Genomic DNA, 20947 nt, shown 5'->3' with positions numbered 1-20947 from the left:
AACTGAAATTTGCGGTAAATGGATGGAAGCAGAAACTAAACTGAGAGAGAACCCAGGAAGGGGGGGGGAATGAAAGGTTCAGGCATTACTCTGGCCTGCCCTGTTACCTGGCAGGATGCGCTCAGGCAACACTCTGGCCAGCCCAGAGTTCCGTGAGAACCAGGCAGGTGCAAAGGACCCCTTTAAGGGACTGACCCCTGCCCGTTTACTCTCTCTTACTCCTCTTCCCCTCTTCCTCTCTCTTACTCTTTTGCTCTTGCTCTTACTCTCTCTCTCTCTGCTCCCCTTTTCCCTCCCCGTCCACCAATAAACTCCACGTGGGATCGTTGAGTCACGGTCTGTGTCTCCTTACTGGATAAACCTAAACGTTTTAACAACAGGGGAGCCACGTTTTTTATTTTATAGCTATGGTGTTTTACCTGCACGTACATCTGTACACCACATATCTGCCTGGTGTTACTGAGGCCGCAAAAGGGTGTTAGGGCCCCTGGAACTGAAATTGACACACTCTTGGGTGCTGGAACCCGGGTCCTCTGGAAGATCAGCCCGTTTTCGTAATCTCTGAACCATCTCTCCAGTGTTTAATCTACATTAAAAATCTCTTTTTAAACCGCAGTCTTGCTTCATTATGACTCACCCTAAAATTATTTTGTACAGCAAAGAGAGAGAGAGAGGAGAGACGAGAGAGTGAGTGAGTGAGTGAGTGAGTTCCTGGCTACACCTGAATGGAGATCTCAAAACAAAACATAACCCTCGGGCAGGCGGTAAACACGTCCAGCTTCCCCGAGAATCCCTTTGCTCTCTGAAGTGAAGGGCAGTCTCCATGGGACACTGGGTCTGGGGCTTCCTGTGCCCATTCACGACTTCATCTCCAGGAATCAGCAACCAGAGGGTGCTCTGAGTACAGACAGACGCCGAATTTCTCTCGGGGAAGCTAGGAGCAAATTCTGCTGGGAAGGCATCTTCCCCACCACGCTGGGTTGGTCTTCGACCAGGAAAGGGACGAGGTCGGGATCGCCCTCCCGTCACTCAATGCGTGAGCACCAATCAAAAGGCGGAAGGCGGTGTGAGCCGTCCAATCAGGATGGCCGGGGGCGGGGCGGAAGTTCCTCACCCGCCGTCCTTGCTCCTTGCGGGGAGACAGCCGCAGGATTGCGTTGTCGCGGCCAGTGAGGTAGTGGGGGTCGCCCAGCCTCTGTAGCTGCGGGCCCGCCAACCTCGGGAGCAATGGCGAAGGCCGTGGGGTGGCCCGCGAGCTGCGGGAGCGGGCGCGCCGGCGGGCGGGCGGGCGGAAGTCCCTCACCCGCCATCTTTCTCCCTGGTGCCGCCCCCGTCGCCGCCCCGCGCTCGCAGAAGCGGGAGTGGGGACGGCTCGCCCTCGGCGGCCGCGTGACACCTGGGCGCAGGGCCGGGATTGAGGGCCCCGGGCAAGCGCGGGTGCGGACCTAGTGCCCGATGCGTGCGTCGGCCGCCCCAGGCAGGCGCGACGGCGAGCGGGGAGGAAGTCCCTCTCCGCCGCGTCCGTCAGCCGCGGGAGCCCGGGGAGACTGAGCCTCGACGGCTGCTGACGGGCGAGCCCCGAGCCGCTGCCGGGCCGCCGGGGGCCCGGAGCAGACATGGTGAGCGCAGGGCGGGCGGGAGGGCGGGGCCCTCGGTCCCTCTGCTCCCGGGTGGCCTCCCGCGGGTGCCGGGGTCCCGAGAGTCTCCAAGGTCTTTGCAGCAACGTCGGAAGTCCGTGAGTTTGTCCCGATCCAGGTGCTTCTTGGGCTAAACGCCCCCAGATTCTTAGGTATTCGCTGTTTGGCCAGCGCGCTAGAAGTGGGTGTTTACATGCACACGTAGTTGGGGCCGGAGGGGAAGAGGGGAATCGATGCCTGACCCCCTCGGTGAAGTAGTTTTCGTCCTGGAGCCGCTTGTGGACGTTGACTTAAAGTAGGAGGAGAGACGAGGTGGGGCGTGACTTTTATTTCAAGCGAGTGTTGGCGATAGCGGAGAAGCCTCAGTTATAATATGTGCAAGCATCTCTAGGGTTGGGCAGAAAAGAGTTTTGATTTTTAGGGACGGGCGACAATTTTTTAGAAGATGGAGCTGTAGCAACTTCAGCTCTGGAATAGTTTCCTCTAAGGTCAGACTGTCCTGTTCTGGCTCAGGATGAGGGTGAATAAAAATGAAAAGTGACAAAATTGGGAGAGAAAAAAAAACGAGAGAAACTTAAGGAAACATTACCTAAGTATTTTGTTATTACTCATGAGGTTGTTGTTTTGAGGGTCTCTGGCTGGTTTGTATCCTGCTGAGTAATAGGTTAAAAAATGGATAGATATTTTAAATGTCGTCATCTAAGAACGGGGATGTTCCTCGAGAGAGAAGGCATTGTGAGATGGACAGCCTGTAGCTCGTGCTGTTTGCCAAACGAGAAATGGAAGGAAGGAAAATAATGAATGTGGAGATCCCCAAATGAAATTTCTTGGCCACTTAGAGTTCCTCTGCTCCGTTTCTGGAGTGATATATCATCAGCTGTGCCTGTGTGGTGAGATGGTCTCGAAGCTCAGAGACAGTTTTAACCTGAATTTTGGTTCCTTTGTGAACTGTAAGGGAGACAGGCTTCCTGGTTTTTTCACCAGGAAGTTTATAGCACTTGAAGTTATAAACTCCCTTCACAAGACTGTTGTGTTATGTTTTACTTTGGTTTTTTTATGTGTCCCAAAGGTTTTGTGTTTTCATTTTGATTTAGTTCCAGGAATTTTGATTTCTTTCTTGATTTCCTCTTTAGCCCATTCTTCCTTCAATAATAAGTTGTTTAATCTCTTTGAGTTTATGCACTTACTAAAGATTTGTTTACTGTTGATTTTAAGTTTTATTGCATTGTAGTCAGGTAGGATACATGGACTTATTTCAGTCTTTCAGATTTTGTTAAGATTGATTTTGTGCACCAGGATTAATCTATTTTGGAGAAGCTTCCATGGGCTGCTGAGTAGAATATATATTTGGGCAGAATATTCTATAGATAACTGTTATATTGACTTGATTTGTGACTTTTAACACTTAATTCTGATGTTTTTCTATCTCTTGTCCAAATGGCCTGTCTATTGGAAACAACAGGGTATTAAAATCACCTAATAGTATTAGATTAGTGTTAGTCTATCTTTAGTTCCAGTAGTATGCTTTTTAAAATATATTTGTTATATATGTGTGAGTATCTTGCCTGTGTGTGTGTGTGTGTGTGTGTGTGTGTACATACACCACATGCTTGTCTGGTGGTGCCTGTGGAGGTCAGAAGAGGGCATTCTCTGAAATTGTAGGCACCCTGGAAGTGGTGTTGTGGATGTCATTTTGGTTAATTGTTCCCTGTCAGTCACCTATTTGTGCTCTTCACAGGTCTATGGCTTTCTTCACCAGACTGTATTCTCTTTCACCTCTCCGGCTTTGTTTTTCTCCCTAATCTGTTAAATTCACCAAGGTTGCTTTTTCTGGGCTGTCTCCCACAGCAGCTCAGTTTCAACTGTCGCCTTGTCTTCGTCCTGTACAGAATCAAACTAGGACTGGTTATCCCTGTCCTACTATCTTAAAGCCTAACCCAATATTCATAGGTTTAAATGTCTCCATCCATTTCTTATTGTTTTAAATTCAAAACTTGACTGTGATCTTAAAATATTGAAGTTTTTTTTCCTGTTTCAATGGATAGCTTGATATCCACTGATAGGAAGGGGAAATACAATGTATGTTTCCCAAGTATTATTTTTCCTTTGTTCTATATTAAAGAGATTGTGGTTTATGACTTTGTTGTAAAATGTCTACTATGTGATAAACCAACTTTTTGTTTTCATTTGGGTAGGTTAAATAATGTTACTTTTTTCCATGATCCATTTCTGTGTGTGTGTGTGTGTGTGTGTGTGTGTGTGTGTGTGTGTGTGTGTTGCACTCTTACACATAAATTTTTGTTTGAAGTCACATGACAATCTTTGTTGCATATGCCAGGCTACCTGGCTCACCACCCAGCTTCCTGGCTTCTCCTGTCTTTACATACATCATGCTACAGGAGTTCCTAGACCTTTGACACTGAACTAGAAGATTTGATTTACACTGCTACTGCTGGATGTTGGTTTTTTGCTTTGATTTTATTGTAACTATGCCTTGATTCTTCCTGTTTCCAGTAAGAAAATATTTAACTTATTTTTTTAATAGGATTCTGCATTTGAAATTATAAATATGCCTTACCATGTCTGGCTTTACTTGAGTTCTGGGAGTTCAAACTCAGGCTTGCACAGCAAGTGCTTTATATACTGAGCCATTGCCTAGACCCTTCCACTATCCCTTTTTTAATTCTTCCTTCATATAAGATATCCCTATTACAGTTACTCCCTTCCCCTCCCCCATCCATTCCTCCTCCATTCCCCTTCAGAAAAGAACAGGCCTCCTAGGGATATCAGCCAAACATGACAAGATGCAATAATACTAGGCACAAACCCTCATATCAAGACTAGGTGAGGCAACCCAGTAGGAGAAAAGGAGTCCCAAGAGCAAGCAAAAGAGTCAGAGATACACCTGCTCCGACTGTTATGAGTCCCACAAAAACACCACGCTCACAACCATAACATACATGCAGAGGACCTAGCACAGACCCATGCATGCCCTGTGATTGCCACTTAAACCTTTGAGATCTGCTTAGTTGATTCTGTGGGTCATGTTGCCCTGGTGTCATTGACCCCTCTGGTTTCTACAGTCTTTCCTCCCCCTCTTCCATGGGTTACCCAATTCCCATCTAATGTTTGACTGTAGGTCTCTGAATCTGTTCCTGTCAGCTGCCAGAGAAAGCCTGACGATGATTGGACTAGGCACTGATAATCCATTCTTAGTCAGTTTGTTAATGTTATCTTGAATAATGGGGTATATTAATTAGCTTTGCATTCCTATCCAATATATCTAACAAAAGCAACTGAAGGTTTTTGTGATAGTCTTCTTGTTAAGTTGACATCATTTGGAATCACCTGTTAGACACACCTCTGGGTCTATGAGAGTGTTTGCAGAAGGGTAACTGAGAAGGGAATACCCACTCTAAATCTGTGTACCTGTCTTATTTTCTTTTTGTGTTGTTATGGTAGAGTACCCTGGTGAATGCAATTTAAGAAAGGAAGGGTTTAACTCACAGTTCAAGATGTAATTCACCCTGATGGGAAAGTCAGAGGAGCAGGAACTTGAAGCAGCTGATCACATTATATCTGAAGTCGGAAGAAGAAAGTAATGAATGCATGCTAGTGTTCAGCTCACTTTCTTCATTTTATACAGTCCAGAATCCCTTGGCCAGGGATATTCTCACCTACAATTAAAATGTATTGTCTTAACATCAGTTAGCATAATCAAGATAAATCCCTACAGGTGTACCCAAATGCCCATCTGCCTAGTTACTCATCACTAACCATTACACATAACCACAGGCTAAGATGCCAAACTGAATAAAAGAGGAAAAAGGAAAAAATCCAAGTAGAAACCAGCATTCCCTGTTCTGTTTCCTGATCATAACTGATGAAGAGTCTCTGCTACATGATCCTATCCCCCATGAATTCTGCCATGCCTGCCCCCCACAACAGACTCTACCCTCTCAAGACATGATTCAAAGTAAATCTTTCATGAATAGTTATTTAGTCACAATAATGAGAAAAGTAACTTATACTTTTTGAAAGGTTTATTTTTATAGCAAGGATCATATAATTAAATCTTGTCACTTAGGTTCATTGTGTGTCTACGATGAGGCAGAACATTAATTATGGTCATAGGAACTAGTATTGGATGAGGACACTCACCCTCATAATTTATTCTTAAAATATGTGATTTTAAAGCAGCTGGTTGTTACCACATATCTGCACTTGTAGTCATATTGTGGGGGAAATGATAAAGGCCTGTACACCAGTAAAAATTGTAAGTTCCAGTATCATACTTGGTATTTCATTATTGCTGTTCTGTGCTTTACCAAGAGCTCAAAGCTAATGTGGGAATGCTTAGTTAGAGAGCACAGTTAGGATGTAAAATGAGAATGTAATGATCAGGATATGTGTTAAACATTTAGAGGACACTCACAGATTTTCAGTGGTATGTGTCTTATCTTTTCTTCTCAAAACATCTCGGCCATTTTAGGACTCTGTGACCTTTGAAGATGTGGCTGTAAGCTTCACTGTGGAGGAGTGGGCTTTACTAGATCCTTCCCAAAAGAAGCTGCACAGAGATGTGATGGAGGAAACCTTCAGGAACCTAGCTGCTATAGGTATGTATGAGATCATACTTTTACTAAGTCAGTCAGATTATAAGTCTGTCTTGCTCAAAAATGTTGCTCCATGATTTAGAATATGGAAAGGGTAAATTTGATGACTATATCAAGCATGTCATGTTATACCATGAATTGACATAGACTCTGGTATTTCTGCAATAACTACGTAAGTAAATCAGATTTCTCTGGATCTGTATTCTAGGAAGAACACATGAAGACCAGCACATAGACAATGACCATAGATATTCTAGAAGAAATCAAAGGTAACTTTGCCAACCCATGATAATATGTCTCATAATCTGGAAATGGTCAGTTTTTAAAATCAAGACAGCTATCCAAATAGGCCCAGCTTCAAGGTGATGTAATCTAAAGCATTTGTCTCCAAAAGTGCATATAGGATTGAAAATATTTGCACTATTGCCATGATGACGCAAGTGATACTTTCTAATCGTTTTGTATATACAAACTTTTTTCCAACCAACAAAGTTAATGAAAAACAATGTGTGTTCCTTTCTTCGGGCTTTGAGTATGCATAAAATATAAAGAAATTTTATGTTTGCTCTGAAAACAAGCTTTAAGATATCAAAAAATTAGAGAATAGTTTTTGCTTAAGCATTTTGCATAAGGAATAATCCAGTACATTTACCTGTGATCACTCATGCCCACATTCCCAGCTATGAGGAATCTGAAGGAGTGTTGATTTTGAAGGTAGCCCATGCATTGTAGCAAGAGATTGACCTCAAAACTAAGTAAGACCTAGACATTCATCTTTTCCAAAATAATTAACCTGTGGAAGGTATTAAAAGTTCCATATGACTAGGCTAGGAAAATGACTCATCAGATAAAGGTATTCACTACCAAACTTGATGACCTGAGTTCAATCCCTGAAAACTACATAGTAGAAGTGAATCATCTCCAAGCTGCCCTCTAACTTCTATGTGTACACCATAGCATGTGTATACACAAATAGTAAATAAATAAATGTTAGCACAAAAAGAAACCCTATGTGAATACAGTGTCTTGATATTACCTTTCTCTACATCCTATAGAACCTCCAATCATATTCAGAAATAAATTCTCAGGAATTGTGCTGGTAGGGAAATTTATAACTTTACTGGTTAACTTTTTTTTTTGTTTTAATAGAAATGAAGTTGTAGAAAGACTGTTGGAGCATAACAAAGGTAGTGAATGTGAAGAAATCTCCAGACAGATTCCAAACAGCATTGTGAACAGGAAAATGTCTCATAGAACAGTGATTTGTGAAAGCCATGTGTATGAAGACAACATGCTCATCGGTCATTCCTCTCTTAATGTGTCTGTGCCTCTTCAGACTACACAGAGACTGCATCAATATGAGCTAGGTGGAGAAAGCCTCTATAAGATTGGGAAATGTGAGAAAGCCTTCATTTATCCAGAATGCTTTCTGAAGCATGAAGACACTGACACTGAACAGAGATTCTGTGAATTTAACCAGTGTGAGAAAATCTTCAAAAGTAATGGTTACATTCAAATACGTGTGGATAATGAAGCTAGAGAAGAAATATGTATGGATAAGCAGCATTATAATGCCTTTACTTATCCCGATTTTCTTCAGTATGTTGAAAAGATCCACGCTGGAAAGAAACCCTTCATATGTAAACAATGCGGGAAAACCTTTTCTTTTTTGAGTAACATTAGAAGACATGAACGAACTCACACTGGAGAGAAACCATACAAATGTAATATATGTAATAAAACTTTCACTTGTTTGGCTAACTTTCAAGAACATGAAAGAACTCACACTGGAGAGAAACCCTATTTGTGTACACAATGTGGGAAATCCTTTTCTTTTCTGAGTAACATTCGAAGACATGAACGTACTCATACTGGAGAGAAACCATACAGATGTAATATATGTGGTAAGGCTTTCAGTTATTTGACCAACTTTCAAGACCACGAAAGAACTCACACTGGAGAAAAACCTTATGTGTGTACACAGTGCGGGAAGGCTTTCACTTACTACTATTCCTTCCAAACTCATAAGCGATGTCACACTGGAGAGAAACCCTATGTCTGTAAGCAGTGTGGGAAAGCCTTCAGTTATTACAATTCCATTCAAACACATAAACGATGTCACACTGGAGAAAAGCCCTATGTGTGTAAGCTGTGTGATAAAGCCTTTACTACTCTAAGTTCTCTTCGCTATCACGAGAGGATTCACAGTGGTGAGAAACCCCATGTATGTTTGCAGTGTGGAAAAGGTTTCAATTCTTCCAGTACCCTTCGAATACATGAAAGGACTCACACTGGAGAGAAACCCTATAAATGTAGGCAGTGTGGGAAGGTCTTTAGTGTTGACAGTTCCCTTCGATACCATGAAAGGATTCACAGTGGGGAGAAACCCTACGTATGTAAGCAGTGTGGGAAAGCCTTCACTCGCCACACCTCCCTTCGATGCCATGAAAGGATTCACTGTGGGGAGAAACCTTATGTTTGTAAACAATGTGGGAAAGGTTTTATTTCTTCCAGTAACTTTCGAAAGCATGAATCAACTCATTCTGGAGAGAAACTCTGTGTATGTAAACTATGTGGGAAAGCCTTTACTGATCATAGTTCGCTTCGACGACATGAAAGAATTCACAGTGGAGAAAAACCCTATGTATGTAAGCATTGTGGAAAAGGTTTCTCTTCTTTAAGTGGTTGTCAGAGACATGAACAAATTCACACTGGTGAGAAACCCTATGTCTGTAAGAATTGTGGGAAAGCCTTTACTAATCCCAGTGCCCTTCGAAATCATGAAAGGATTCACAGTGGCGAAAAGCCCTATGTGTGTGAGCAGTGTGGGAAGGGCTTCATTTCTTTTAGTAAGTTTAGAATACATGAACGGATTCACACTGGAGAGAAACCATATAAGTGTGAACAATGTATGAAAGCCTTTACTGGTCACAGTTCCCTTCGACGTCATGAAAGAATTCACAGTGGAGAGAAACCTTTTGTATGTAAACAGTGTGGGAAATCCTTTTATACTTTAAGTGACTGTCAGAGACATGAACAAATTCACACTGGTGAGAAGCCTTACATTTGCAAGCAATGTGGGAAAGCCTTTACTCGTTCCAGTTCCCTTAAAATACATGAGAAGACTCACACTAGAAGGAATTCCTAAGTGTAGAACACGAAAAAGTATCCGTAACATAGCAATACATAGAACAGAGAACCAGTGTCATGTTGTCTGTAGGAATGTCTTTAGTCATCTTGGTTGTATTCACAGACATGATATTATATACCATAGTGAATAACCTTAAATGAATGTGCAGATATCTCGTCAGTTGACCGACCTCTGAGAATGTACTCAGTATCAAAACTTGTATAACTGTAAAACAATTTTCAAGGTTTTGTGAAAATTCCTTAAGTAAGAGAATTCATAATTTTTTAAACATTCCTGTGAATGAGCTTGAGAAAGAATATTGCATTAATTGGTCAATAATTCAGAAGATAAGTCTCTGGGATGTTTACTTCTAATTTTTACTCTTGTAAACAAATTTTCAGATGACTTTATCTCTAAGGTTTCTTTAAGGAGTGAGGCATGAATTTCAAAGGTAGTGTCTTTTTTATAGTCAAGTTGGTATATTTCTTTTCATGGTGGATCCATATGTAAATCAAATGTGTTTCTAATATGTTTTTGGAGTAATATTAATGAGCTGTTGACAATGAAGTTTCATTGTTAGGATTTCTCTGTTGAGATCATGTGGCAGCTTCTTTGATGTTTTTTGTCTTGTACTTTGTTGGTTTTGGGAGGAGCTGGGGGGGCTGTTTTGTTTTTTCAAACAAGTTTTCTCTGTAGCCCTGGCAGTCCTGGGACTAGCTCCTTAGACCAGGCTGGCATACAACTCAGATCCACCTGCCTCTGCCTACCCAATGCTGGGATTAAAGGCGTGAGCCACCATGCCTGGCTTATCTTTGTTTATACTGATTCTTTTCTGTACTTTTTCTTATTGCTAATTAATGCCAAATACTTGAAACAACTTAAGGGCGAGAATTTCTTCCCTTTGCCTCACAGTCTGTCATGGCAGAGAAGTCACCAAGTTCAGGAGTTTTTATCATTGTACACACAAAAGTAAGAAGAGTGTATTCAAAGAAGAGGCCAGTAGAAGACATAAGGACACACTCTGCCAGTCATTCGTCCTGCATCTCACCACTGCCCAACAGCACGTTCATGAGCACACGCCGGGTTTAACCCTTTGGTGAAGCCCTGTTGACCTAACCACTTCTGGAAATGACAAAGCGTAGATGTGCTACTTGCACTAGGTCTTTCGATGCAGTCCAGTTGGTTTCTTCTCAGATCTCATGTCACTATATATTTTGTTTTGTACTCTGACATATGTTTTCTTGAAGACTTTGCACGTTAGAGTGCTCAACTACTTTTAGCCAATTTTCAGATTGTCAAATCTGAAGATATCTGCAAGTATCCTACCATAATCATTTATTAGGTAGAATATGTGACTTTGCCAGTATTTTCCTTTAATGTCATATTATTATCATGTGCTAACAAGTAATGGCACCTTTAACCATGTATTAATTGCACTTGAATGATGACAGGTAACGGGATCTGGAATGTCTATCTCTTGTGAGGAAAATTGTGGCTACATAACGGTGTCCTCGTTGTTTATCACATTTCTGGATTCAGTACCTCCTCAACCCTGCGTCAACAGTGAGAAACATGGATATGAACCCTGAGTCACTGCAGGCAGCCCTGCCTGGTGACATGACTGCTGTCTTATATGTAGATGGTTTAGGATTTATGCCATGCTAATTGGTTTATTTCCTATGCTGTGTGAGCTCATTTCCATTGGGAGTATGGAACCTAAGGTTTCTATTTTTCAGTACTGTCAGGTTTATGTTTCCTGTGATTTGTGACTTAAAACATACATGTGTATGTCATTCTGCTGTTATATACAATAACTGGTGCTGATTTTTTTAATAGCATGCAGAAAACCTGTCACTAGTACCCAATGACAATTTAAAAAGACAGCAGGAAAGCGCATCTGAAGTCCCAACTTCTCAGCACCTCAATTTATTCTCAAATTCAGAAAGAAAATCCAGTAATCCCCTAGTCTCTATACAGTTGTGTTCACTGCCGTGTCTCATTTGCAGCATAACTTGGAATAGAAGGCAGAGAGTTGAGTCCAGAGATTCCAAGCTGGGGCTCACATTAAGACTGAAAGGGAAGCCATTCGGTGGTGGCCACGCCTTTAGTCCCAGCACTCCGGAGGCAGAGGCAGGCAGATCTCTGTGAGTTCAAGACCAGCCTGGTCTACAGAGCAAGTTCCAGGACAGCCTCCAAAAGCCACAGAGAAACCCTGTCTCAACCCCTGTCCCCCCTCCAAGAAAAGACTAAAAGGGAGAGCGATGGGAGTTCCTTTTAGAGGTTTCTAGAAAGCTGTCCTCCCTTACACGTGGCCTCCAGCTGCTCAGAACACTCAGAAATGCTAACAGTGAAAGCTACAGAACACCAGAAAGCAGATCCACATCTGAGTTTGTCTTCTCCGAGGCGGTCACCCTGAATACAGGCCGACTTTTCTGAAGCACCTGTAGGTTTTGCAATTGGTGGAATTGCTGGAGTCACTCTTTACCGTCAGTAGATTAATGGAGTCTGTGGGCTGGGTGTATAGCTCAGCCGAGGTGTCCCTAACTAGCATGATCAGGAACCTGAATTCAATCTTAGGAAATGAGGGGAGACAAACTGAAAATGAGGTTTAGGGAGGTCCCCTAGGCAGTCTCCTGGAGTTTATGAATTTGACAGCCTGCTTAGGGAGAAACCATGATGTGTAGTGAGTGAGGCTTTTCTTAGGAAGGATAGAAATTGACACATTGGGAAGGAGGGACAATGCCATTGTAAGGTCCCAAGCCTCCCAAAATGGCAGTGCCACTTGTCCTAAATGACAGTCTGGGTTCAGCTCAAGCTAAACTCAAGGGTGCTGGCTGAATGGTTTCCTGCAGCCAGGGTATCCTCCTAGTTCTTCTCACCCCTAACTTCACACACCTCTCTGCCCACACCCAGTCTGTTTTGGCTGGTTGGTTGGTTCGATGCTTGCTTGGTTTTTCGAGACAGGGTTTCTCTGTGGCTTTGGAGGCTGGCTTGGAACTCACTCTGTAGACCAGACTGGACTCAAACTCTCAAAGATCCACTTGTCTCTACCTCCTGAGTGCTGGGATTAAAGGTGTACCCCATCATGGCCTAGCTACAGCTACTTTTTATAGCAAGACTTTCCCCAGCATTTTCTCTATCCTCTCTGCTCCCATGATTCTCTACCACCCGACAGATAGTCACCCTGCAGTTCCATATTTGCAATAAATCCACCAATACGTCGGCCTTGTTCAGTGTTTTACTGCGCCCTCCCTTACAGCTGTGATGGCCCGTAAGTTACAACCTTCCTAGTGGTTGTTCTAGGGCTTTATTTTAGTTGTATTGCTTCTCGGGTTGGGGAATGTGCTCAGCCTTCTAAGTGCTTAGTTATCCTGAGACTTTGGGTACAGCTTATTTGTTTTCTGAGCTAAGTCAAATATTTATCTCACCCCCCTTCATCTCCATCCCCTCCGTGTGTGTGTGTGTGTGTGTGTGTGTGTGTGTGTGTGTGTGTGTGTGTGTGTGTGTGTAGATGCATGTGTTCATGTGTGTCTGTTTGGAAGCCAGGTAGAATGTCGTTTTTCTTTTTTCAAGACAAGGTCTGTCTGTGTACCCCTGACTTGACTTCCTGATGCTTGCCCTGTAGACCACCAGGCTGGCCTCTTACTCACCAAGACCCACTTGCCTCTGCCTCCCTAATGCTTGGGCTGAAAACGGGTGCCACTACCCCTGCTGGACATCTTTTTCTGTTACCCTCGATCCTATTTATTTATTTAGAGTCGGGGTCTGTCTCTACACCAGTAGCTCACCATCGGGCTAGACTGGCTGGACAGCAAACCCACAGAGGATCCACCCGTCTGTGTCCCACCACACCGTCACGTTCTCAGTTCGCATTGTAGTCACCGGCCGCCATGCTTTTAACGTCAGTGCCAGGGATCCTAATTTAAGTTGTCATGCTGTGGAGCCGCTTCACCAGAGCCCTGTTTTCCTTTCCTTCGTGGAATGTTGTCGGCACATACCTCCAGTCCCTCTATGCACTAAATAATCGTATTCTCTTACTTCCCTTTCTTGACTGAAATCGAACAGAGTGAAAGGAAATACTGACACAAGCCCAGTCTATAAAGTCAACTGCCTCGTCCCAAACTACTCAAGCTTAACATCGCCTCGTTGGTCCTGTTCCTGTGTATCCCACCTGCCTAAACGGCTCTTCTTTTTCTCCGGGGCTGGAAAAGCAGATGCCTGGCTCCGCAGAGCCGGCTGCTAGCTCTGGTTAAATGCACTTATTGCATAGGCCACAGGAAGCCTTCTCTGAGAAAATCTGCAGGGAGCTGTCATTTGGGCTCCTGATCCTTGGTCACTTGTCCAGTCACTCGGGTCAGCAACACTAGCCAGTCAGGGCCATGCGCGCAGTCGGAACTGTTCTGTCCGGAGCACCAGCGGGTGGAGCGTTTCTTCCTGGCACTGCTGTCCTGTCAGGGTGTTGTCCGGGTCACTGACCCGGGAGCCTCTTGTGCGGCCACTGGAGCCCCGGCTGCAGACTCCGTGAGCTGCGGGTGGGCAGGGCGGTGGGAGAGGCTCTCCGTCCTTCTGCTCCAGCGTCCCCCGAACGCCAGCGTCCTCTCCCGCGGGAGCCGAGGCTCACCTGCGCCCGGGACTCCTGCACTGAGAGGCTGCGGGGTGGGTGAAGGAGCCGCCTGCGGGTCTTCTCCGAGCAGCCCAGCTCCTGGGAGTCCTTAGACTCAAGAAAAACACCCAAAGACACCAGCTTGTCCCTTCATGCCTGTGTTTAGCCTGACACTATGTTACTCAATTTCCAGGGCCTTCCGAGGAATCCCAATTCGTTGTAAAGGGGAAATCCATAGATGTGGTTTGGCGTTGGAATAGAAGCATCTCCCGGGGCAGTCCTTAGTAACTCTGGACCGGAGGCACTGATTTAAAAAAAATGTAACTATCCTCTCCCAGTAGGCCCGCAGTCAGGGCTGGGGCCTGGGAATCGATGTCTGGACAGACTTGATCTGGTGTAAGTGTTGTGCAGGTCACCTCAGCTGCTTTGAGTCCGTGCCCTACCCGTGTCACGTCCAGAAGACCGCCCTTGACAGCCCTTCTCCAGACCCTTCCCACCTCTGTCTCTGCGGGGTGGCTGGAGCGGTTAATGTAGGTACCCCGTTTAGGGCTGGACACTGAGTTAGCGCTTGACCAGTGATGCTTCTCTCCATGGACTGCTGTCCAGTGAGAAAGGAAGGGGCAGGGCAGCGCAGGCCAGGGTAGGATCACTCTTTTTTGAGGACATGGCTACCGGTAGGTTTCCCATACTCCAGACGATGCCCCACACTCGTGCACACATGGACAGCGCTTACTAAATTATCAAAACAGAAAAAGACGCGAGGTTGGGAAGGCGTGGGACACGGCGGAGGTCCAGGTGGGAAATGGAGGTAGAAACGTGTTCAGATTTCATTGTATGCACGGAGGAGCCATTGTACGCCTGGAGGAGCCATTGTATGCATGGAGGAGCCATTGTATGCAGGGAGGAGCCATTGTATGCATGCCTGAAATTCTTTTTTGTTTTGTTTTGTATGTTTGTTTGTTTTCAAGATGTTTCTCTGTGTAGCTTTGGAGGCTGTCCTGGAACTCACTTTTTAGACCAGGCTGGCCTCGAACTCACAGAGATCCGCCTGCCTCTGCCTCCTGAGTGCTGGGATTAAAGGTGTGTGCCATAACCATCAGGCAAATGTATGAAATTCTTAAAAATAAAGTTTTAAAATACAGCTGAGGGTATCATATTTCATTGTATGCATGCTTGAAACTCTTAATAATAAAGTTGTAAAGTACAGCTGACGGTATCCTATGACCGCATTTGAAAGGCTGCAATAGGGGAGAAATGCAGCTGTGAGTGCCCAGCATCTCCGGAGTTCTGGAGTGTAAAGAGAAGCTTTTTCCTGGAGAGAAGCCTTCCTGCCAGCCTGGTTCTAGTGCCGCATCAGTCCCAAATAAACACACAGGAGGCTATATTAATTATGAAGCTGTTGGCCTTGCTTGTTTCTTACTGGCTAGCTCGGACTTAAGTAATTACCCCATAATTGTTAATCTAAGTATTTCTCTTACTGGAGAATAGTTCCGGGCTTCCCTACCCCATGGCGGTTACATCCTGCCCTGTGTTCCTCCTTCCCAGAGTTCTCCTGGACTCCTAGTCCCACCTATCTAGATTCCCTATTGGCCAGACAGTGCTTTATTGACAAATGCACAGGACTTCCCCAACACTGGAGAGCAGTGTTTTTTCATGGATGCTGTTGAGACACCACAGTGGGTAAGAGCCCTTGCTTGAGGACCTGGGTTTGGATCCCAGGACCCAGTAGCAAGTTGGACATAGTCTCCCGCTTTCCTGTAACCCCAACTCTGGTAAGTGGAGGGGAGGGTGACTGAGGCCTGCTGGCTGCCCACCTAGCAAGCGTTAGTTCAGAGAAAGACCTTGTTGGAATAAAGTGAAGAATGACAGAGGAGAGTGCCAGTTCCCTCCTCTGGCCTCCAGATGTGTCCCCGGGCATAAGTACATGAAAATGTGTATTCTACACACACCTTACTTTTTCTCTGACAAGCACCAAGAGGGAGGCAACTTACAAAAGAAAGCAATTGGCTGGGCTGCTTCAGAGGGTGAGAGTCCATGATGATGGAGCAAAAACATGGATGTGGGAACAGTTGAGAACTCATATCTTGATCCCCAATTAGGTGTCACGGAAAGTACAGTAGGAGTGGCCCGAGTCCTCTGAAACCACATCCAGTCCCCAGTGACACTCCTCCTCGAAAAAAGCCAGACTTTTAATCTTTCCCAAATTGCTCCATCAACTGAGGACTAAGTATTCAAATATATAGGCCTGTGGAGCCATTCTTACCACAGAGGCTAGGTGGAGAGCATAAACACATGAGGCCTTGTGGGTAGGAAGGAGCCAGCAATATAAGGAAGTTGGCAATTCCGAGGTAAAGGAATGGCCTGAGTTTGACCCCCAGGACCCACACAGGGCAAGGAGAGAACAGACTCCACACGAGATGCCCTCTGACCCCATACGTGCTATGTTGTGCACTCACACTTACTTTTTTCCTGAGACGGTGTCTCTGTATAACCACCCTGGCTGTACTGGAATTCTCTGATCTTGAACACAGAGGTCTCTGCCTGCTTCTGCCTCCTGAATGCTGGGATTAAACGTGTGCCACCAACGCCTGATTAATTTTTTAAATTTATTTATTTTTACTTCATGCACATTGGTGTTTTGCCACGGGTGTCAAGTCCCCCTGAACTGGAATTACAGACAGTTGTGAGCCACCATGTGGGTGCCAGGAATTGAACCTGGGTCCTATGGAAGAGCAGTCAGTGCTCTTAACCCCTGAGTCATCTCTCCAGCACAATATTTTTTTTAAAGAAAAGTTAAGGCCAGGCGTTAGTGGCGCACGCCTTTAATCCCAGCACTCGGGAGGCAGAGGCAGGTGGATCTCTGTGAGTTCGAGGCCAGCCTGGTCTACAAAGTGAGTTCCAGGACGAGCCTCCAAAGCCACAGAGAAACCCTGTCTTGAAAAACCAAAAAAAGAAAAAAAAAAGAAAAGTTAAGAGCTGGAAAGATGACTCAGAGTTTAAGAGCACTAGCTGCTCTTTCAGAACTCCTGAGTTCAATGCCCAGCAACCATATATTGAGCTCACAACCATCTATATTGAGATCTGGTGCCCTCTTCTGGTGTGTAGAGATATACACAGGCAGAACACTGCATACATAATAAATAAATCTAAGAAAGGAAGGAAGGAAGGAAGGAAGGAAGGAAGGAAGGAAGGAAGGAAGGAAGGAAGGAAGGAAGGAAGGAAGGAAGGAAGGAAGGAAGGAAGGAAGGAAGGAAAAGAAAAGTTAAGGAGGAGTTGGTGGAATTTAACGATTTCACCTCTTAGACCCTGTCTTAGTTAGAGGAAGAAAGGTTTTACTTTGCTTTTCTTCCATGATGTCCTCACTGAGGAACTCGGCAGGACAGAACCCTAGGGTTGGGAGCTGAAGCACAAGCATGGAGAAGCACTGCTGGTCGGCTTTGTCCTCACGGCTTGCTTTGCATGCCTTCTTATATACCTCAGCACCACCTGCCCCAGGGCAGCACCACCCCATGGGCTGGGCCTACCTACATAAATCACAAATTAAGAAAATACACCCTCCCCTAGACCTGCCTACAGGCCAATCTTAATGGAATCGTTTTCTCAATTGAGAGTCTATAACATGTAGTTTTCCTCCGCCAGCCGCTTTGGTTCCCCCCACCTCCCACCCCCGCCAGTCGCTTGGGCTCTGCCACAGTTGCAGTCCCCAAATAACACACAGGAGTCTATATTAATTATGAAGCTGTTGGCTGTTTGCTTGTTTCTTACTGGCTAACCCATAATTGTTAATCTAAGTATTTCTCTTACCGGAGAAAAGGGTCCGGACATCTTACTTCTCTGGCGGGCTACATTGTCTCTGCTGTGTCTCTCTTTCCCAGAATACTCCTCGACTCCTAGTCCCACCTATCTTGCTTCCCTATTGGCCAACAGTGCTTTATTGACATATATACAGGACTTCCCCATCAAGAGTCCCTCTTCCCAAATGACCCTAGTGTAAATGGAGTTCTTAACTGTTCTAAACAATAAAAGCCAGGAGTCATATACAAAGGAAAATGCCAAGAGAGCAGACAGAAGAAGGAGCAAGCCAAAGCCACCTTTACCTCCTTAGTTTCCCAGTGGAAAAGAGAGCAAGTTCCTGTTTCTTTCCACTTATATCTTCTCTCTGCCTATCTCACTTCCTGTCTGTCTGTACTGACCTCCAGATCTCTGTGGTTAGCTAGTGGCAAGCTCCACCCTCTGGTCTTCAGACAAGCTTTATTTGTACAATGCCCTTTTTTGTCTAAAAATAAAAAGTTTATAACTAATATAAGAAAAAATATATACAATACGTATAATAACAACATACAATACAACTACATACAATATATACAGGCAATGAGTACATCAACAATGTCTAGTCCATAGCACTTGACAAATTCAGAGAAAATGCTCTGTTCTTTCTTGATGAGTCCAATATCTTCAACATCTTGTACCTTCTTTCTTTCTTTCTTTCTTTCTTTCTTTTTTTTTTTTTTTTTTTTTTGGTTTTTCAAGACAGGGTTTCTCTGTGGCTTTGGAGACTTCCCCTGGAACACGCTCTGTAGACCAGGCTGGCCTTGAACTCACAGAGATCTGCCTACCTCTGCCTCCCGAGTGCTGGGATTAAAGACATGACCACTGTCTGGCCTAATTTATTTTCTATTCTAATTTGCATTATCAAATTATCTTTTAATGTCTTTCAATCTTTTACACTTAACACATCTTTAGTGAGTTGCTTTTCTGAGTTTGGTAAACAAGGAAAACTATAACTATACTATCGAGTCTTCAACTCCCTCAGAGGCCCAAGAAGGAAATAATACTAGCTGAGTACGCAGGAAGTTTGAGCAAGTGACTTCCAAAAAATGTGAGAAACAGCTGGCTTCCTGGGCAGTAACCCAAGGTTGCTCTGCAATGCAGGGGCATCTTCAGCCTACAGGCCTAGCACATCTGACAGACTTTTCTGTGACTCAGGATTTTCTGAAGGACTGGTCCACCTTGTCTTGGCAAGGTTTGCAGTCACTCTTTTAGCTTCTGTCAAGTTAATATAAAAACTAACCAACAGACATACTAAAAGTTTCCCTGTAGTCAGCCTAACCTTAGAAATGGAGTTATGTGCTGAGTGTTGGTTAGAAGTACAGGCCTGGAAGAAAGAAATTAACAGAAGGAATTCTGCCTAATATTTTATCATTACTGATGAGTTAGGCAACCATTCTTAAGATAACAGGCATTTGGATACTTTATTTCTCACAAATCAAAGGTACAAAGATAGCAGGGTTTCATCATCTTAAGTGTCAAAGGACAGATGTTTGGCTTAGTGGTTAAAAGCATGGACTGCTCTCCAGTTATCTGCAATTACAGGGGATCCAGCACTCTCTTCTGGATTCTGCAGGCACCAGAAAAACAGTCACACATATAAAAGTAATTTTTAAAAGTTTAAAGACTGTAAGAAGTCAAGTGGCGTGCACAGCTGTATTCCTAGCAGTAGGCAGGTGGAGACATGGCTTTTTAAAAACAAAGGATGTAGGGAAAAGATCACGGGTTATAACCTACTTGCAGTGAATGGTTGCTGGTTAGAACTGAGCTTGTTCACATTGTGGGGCATGAGTAATAAGGCTTTTGCAGGCTCCATAATGTAATTTCCTATCTGCTCACCTTCCCCTTCTGTCAGCCATCCAGTGCCTTGAGACAGGTGTTCCTTAAGCTTAGGAACAAGTATGGATTCCTTGTGGACTGTGGGTAAATCAAGCTGCCTCCCCTGTGTGTATCTGTGTCTGTTTTTGAGATGTTAATGATATAAAGTGTCAGTTTTATAAAACTTTCTCAGAATTTTATTTCATCATTTGAGTGTAAAATGGTACTGTTCTTGGTTGGATCCTGAGTGGACAGAATGAGGCTGTTTTGGGGAGGTGAGGGGAATTCTCCAGGGCTGGAGATTTAGCTGAGTGGTAGAGTACTTTCCTAGCATGAAGGAAACTGTGGTTTGAATCATCAGTACTGAAAAAAAAAACTTAAATTGTTAATACAGTAATATTTTAAATGACAATATGTGTGTATGCATGAAATCATCCTACAAGTGAATAACTGGGCTGTGGTCACTTCATTTAGATTTTTTCTTTAACTTTTTTTAAATCTTTGTGTACAAATGAGTACAGGCATGAGTATGTCACTCAGAGGACAACCGCTGGTGTCCTCGCCTCCCAGCTTATTCATGGCAAGGACTCCTGTCCTTTACCGCTCTCTGTGACATCATTATCCACACGGCTCTGGTTTCCCAGGAATGAGTAAAGGGTCCGAAATCTCCTCCAAGGCAAGGTGTGTGGCAAGAGTGTCCCTGCATGGAGGCCCCGAGAAGCTGTTTTGTGGAGCTGTGAAAGAGAAGCCTGGATGGCACTGGAGACCCCAACATGTTAGAGGTGCCAGAGCTGTGGGCCGTCTGCCGAGAAAAGCGGAACCAGCCCAAGGCAGACGAGCAAAGCCCAAAGGGCAGCGTCACCCACGTCTCTGACATTAGACACGGAGCCTTAGGAGTTTGCCCTGCTGGGTTTTAGTCTTGCTTTGGTCCAGTATTCCCGCACTTCTCCCTTCGGGAATGGTAATGCATGTCCTGTACCATTATATGTCGAAAGAACGTAATTTGCCTTTTGATTTTACAGGGGTTACAGTTAAGAGATTGCCTTCAGTCTCAGAAGACACTGGACTTCTAAACAGTGTTAAGATTGTAAGAGACCTTGAGGCTTTTGGAGTTGAGCCAAGTGCATTTTGCATTATGATGCAGCACGAGCCTACTGGGGTGAGGGAGCTTGAATGAGAATAGCCCCCACTGCTGGAGGCCCTGTCAGAGGAGCAGCTGGAAGCAATTGAAGTTTGAGGGGTCGGCCCACCAGGAGGTGAATCCCTGTTGGATGAATCTCAGTGGGCAAAGCCCTGCCCCGAGACCACAGACTCC

General features: G+C 44.5%; 1 protein-coding gene across 1 annotated transcript; it reads left to right on the top strand.

Moving 5' to 3' along the window:
• Positions 1-1128: 1128 nt before the first annotated feature.
• On the top strand, positions 1129-12604 carry LOC101835477 (zinc finger protein 14). The gene is made up of 4 exons (XM_040742185.1): positions 1129-1619; positions 6130-6256; positions 6462-6522; positions 7403-12604. The coding sequence occupies exons 1-4, from the start codon at positions 1617-1619 to the stop codon at positions 9399-9401; spliced, it is 2190 nt and encodes a 729-aa protein (XP_040598119.1). The 5' UTR covers positions 1129-1616; the 3' UTR covers positions 9402-12604.
• The last annotated feature ends 8343 nt before the right edge of the window (positions 12605-20947 follow it).

This window comes from Mesocricetus auratus, unplaced genomic scaffold (genome assembly GCF_017639785.1).
Source record: "Mesocricetus auratus isolate SY011 unplaced genomic scaffold, BCM_Maur_2.0 Super-Scaffold_6731, whole genome shotgun sequence".
Classification (NCBI taxonomy): Eukaryota; Metazoa; Chordata; class Mammalia; order Rodentia; family Cricetidae; genus Mesocricetus; species Mesocricetus auratus.
Note: the sequence above shows the minus strand (reverse complement) of the source record. Positions and strands in the feature narration are given on the sequence as shown.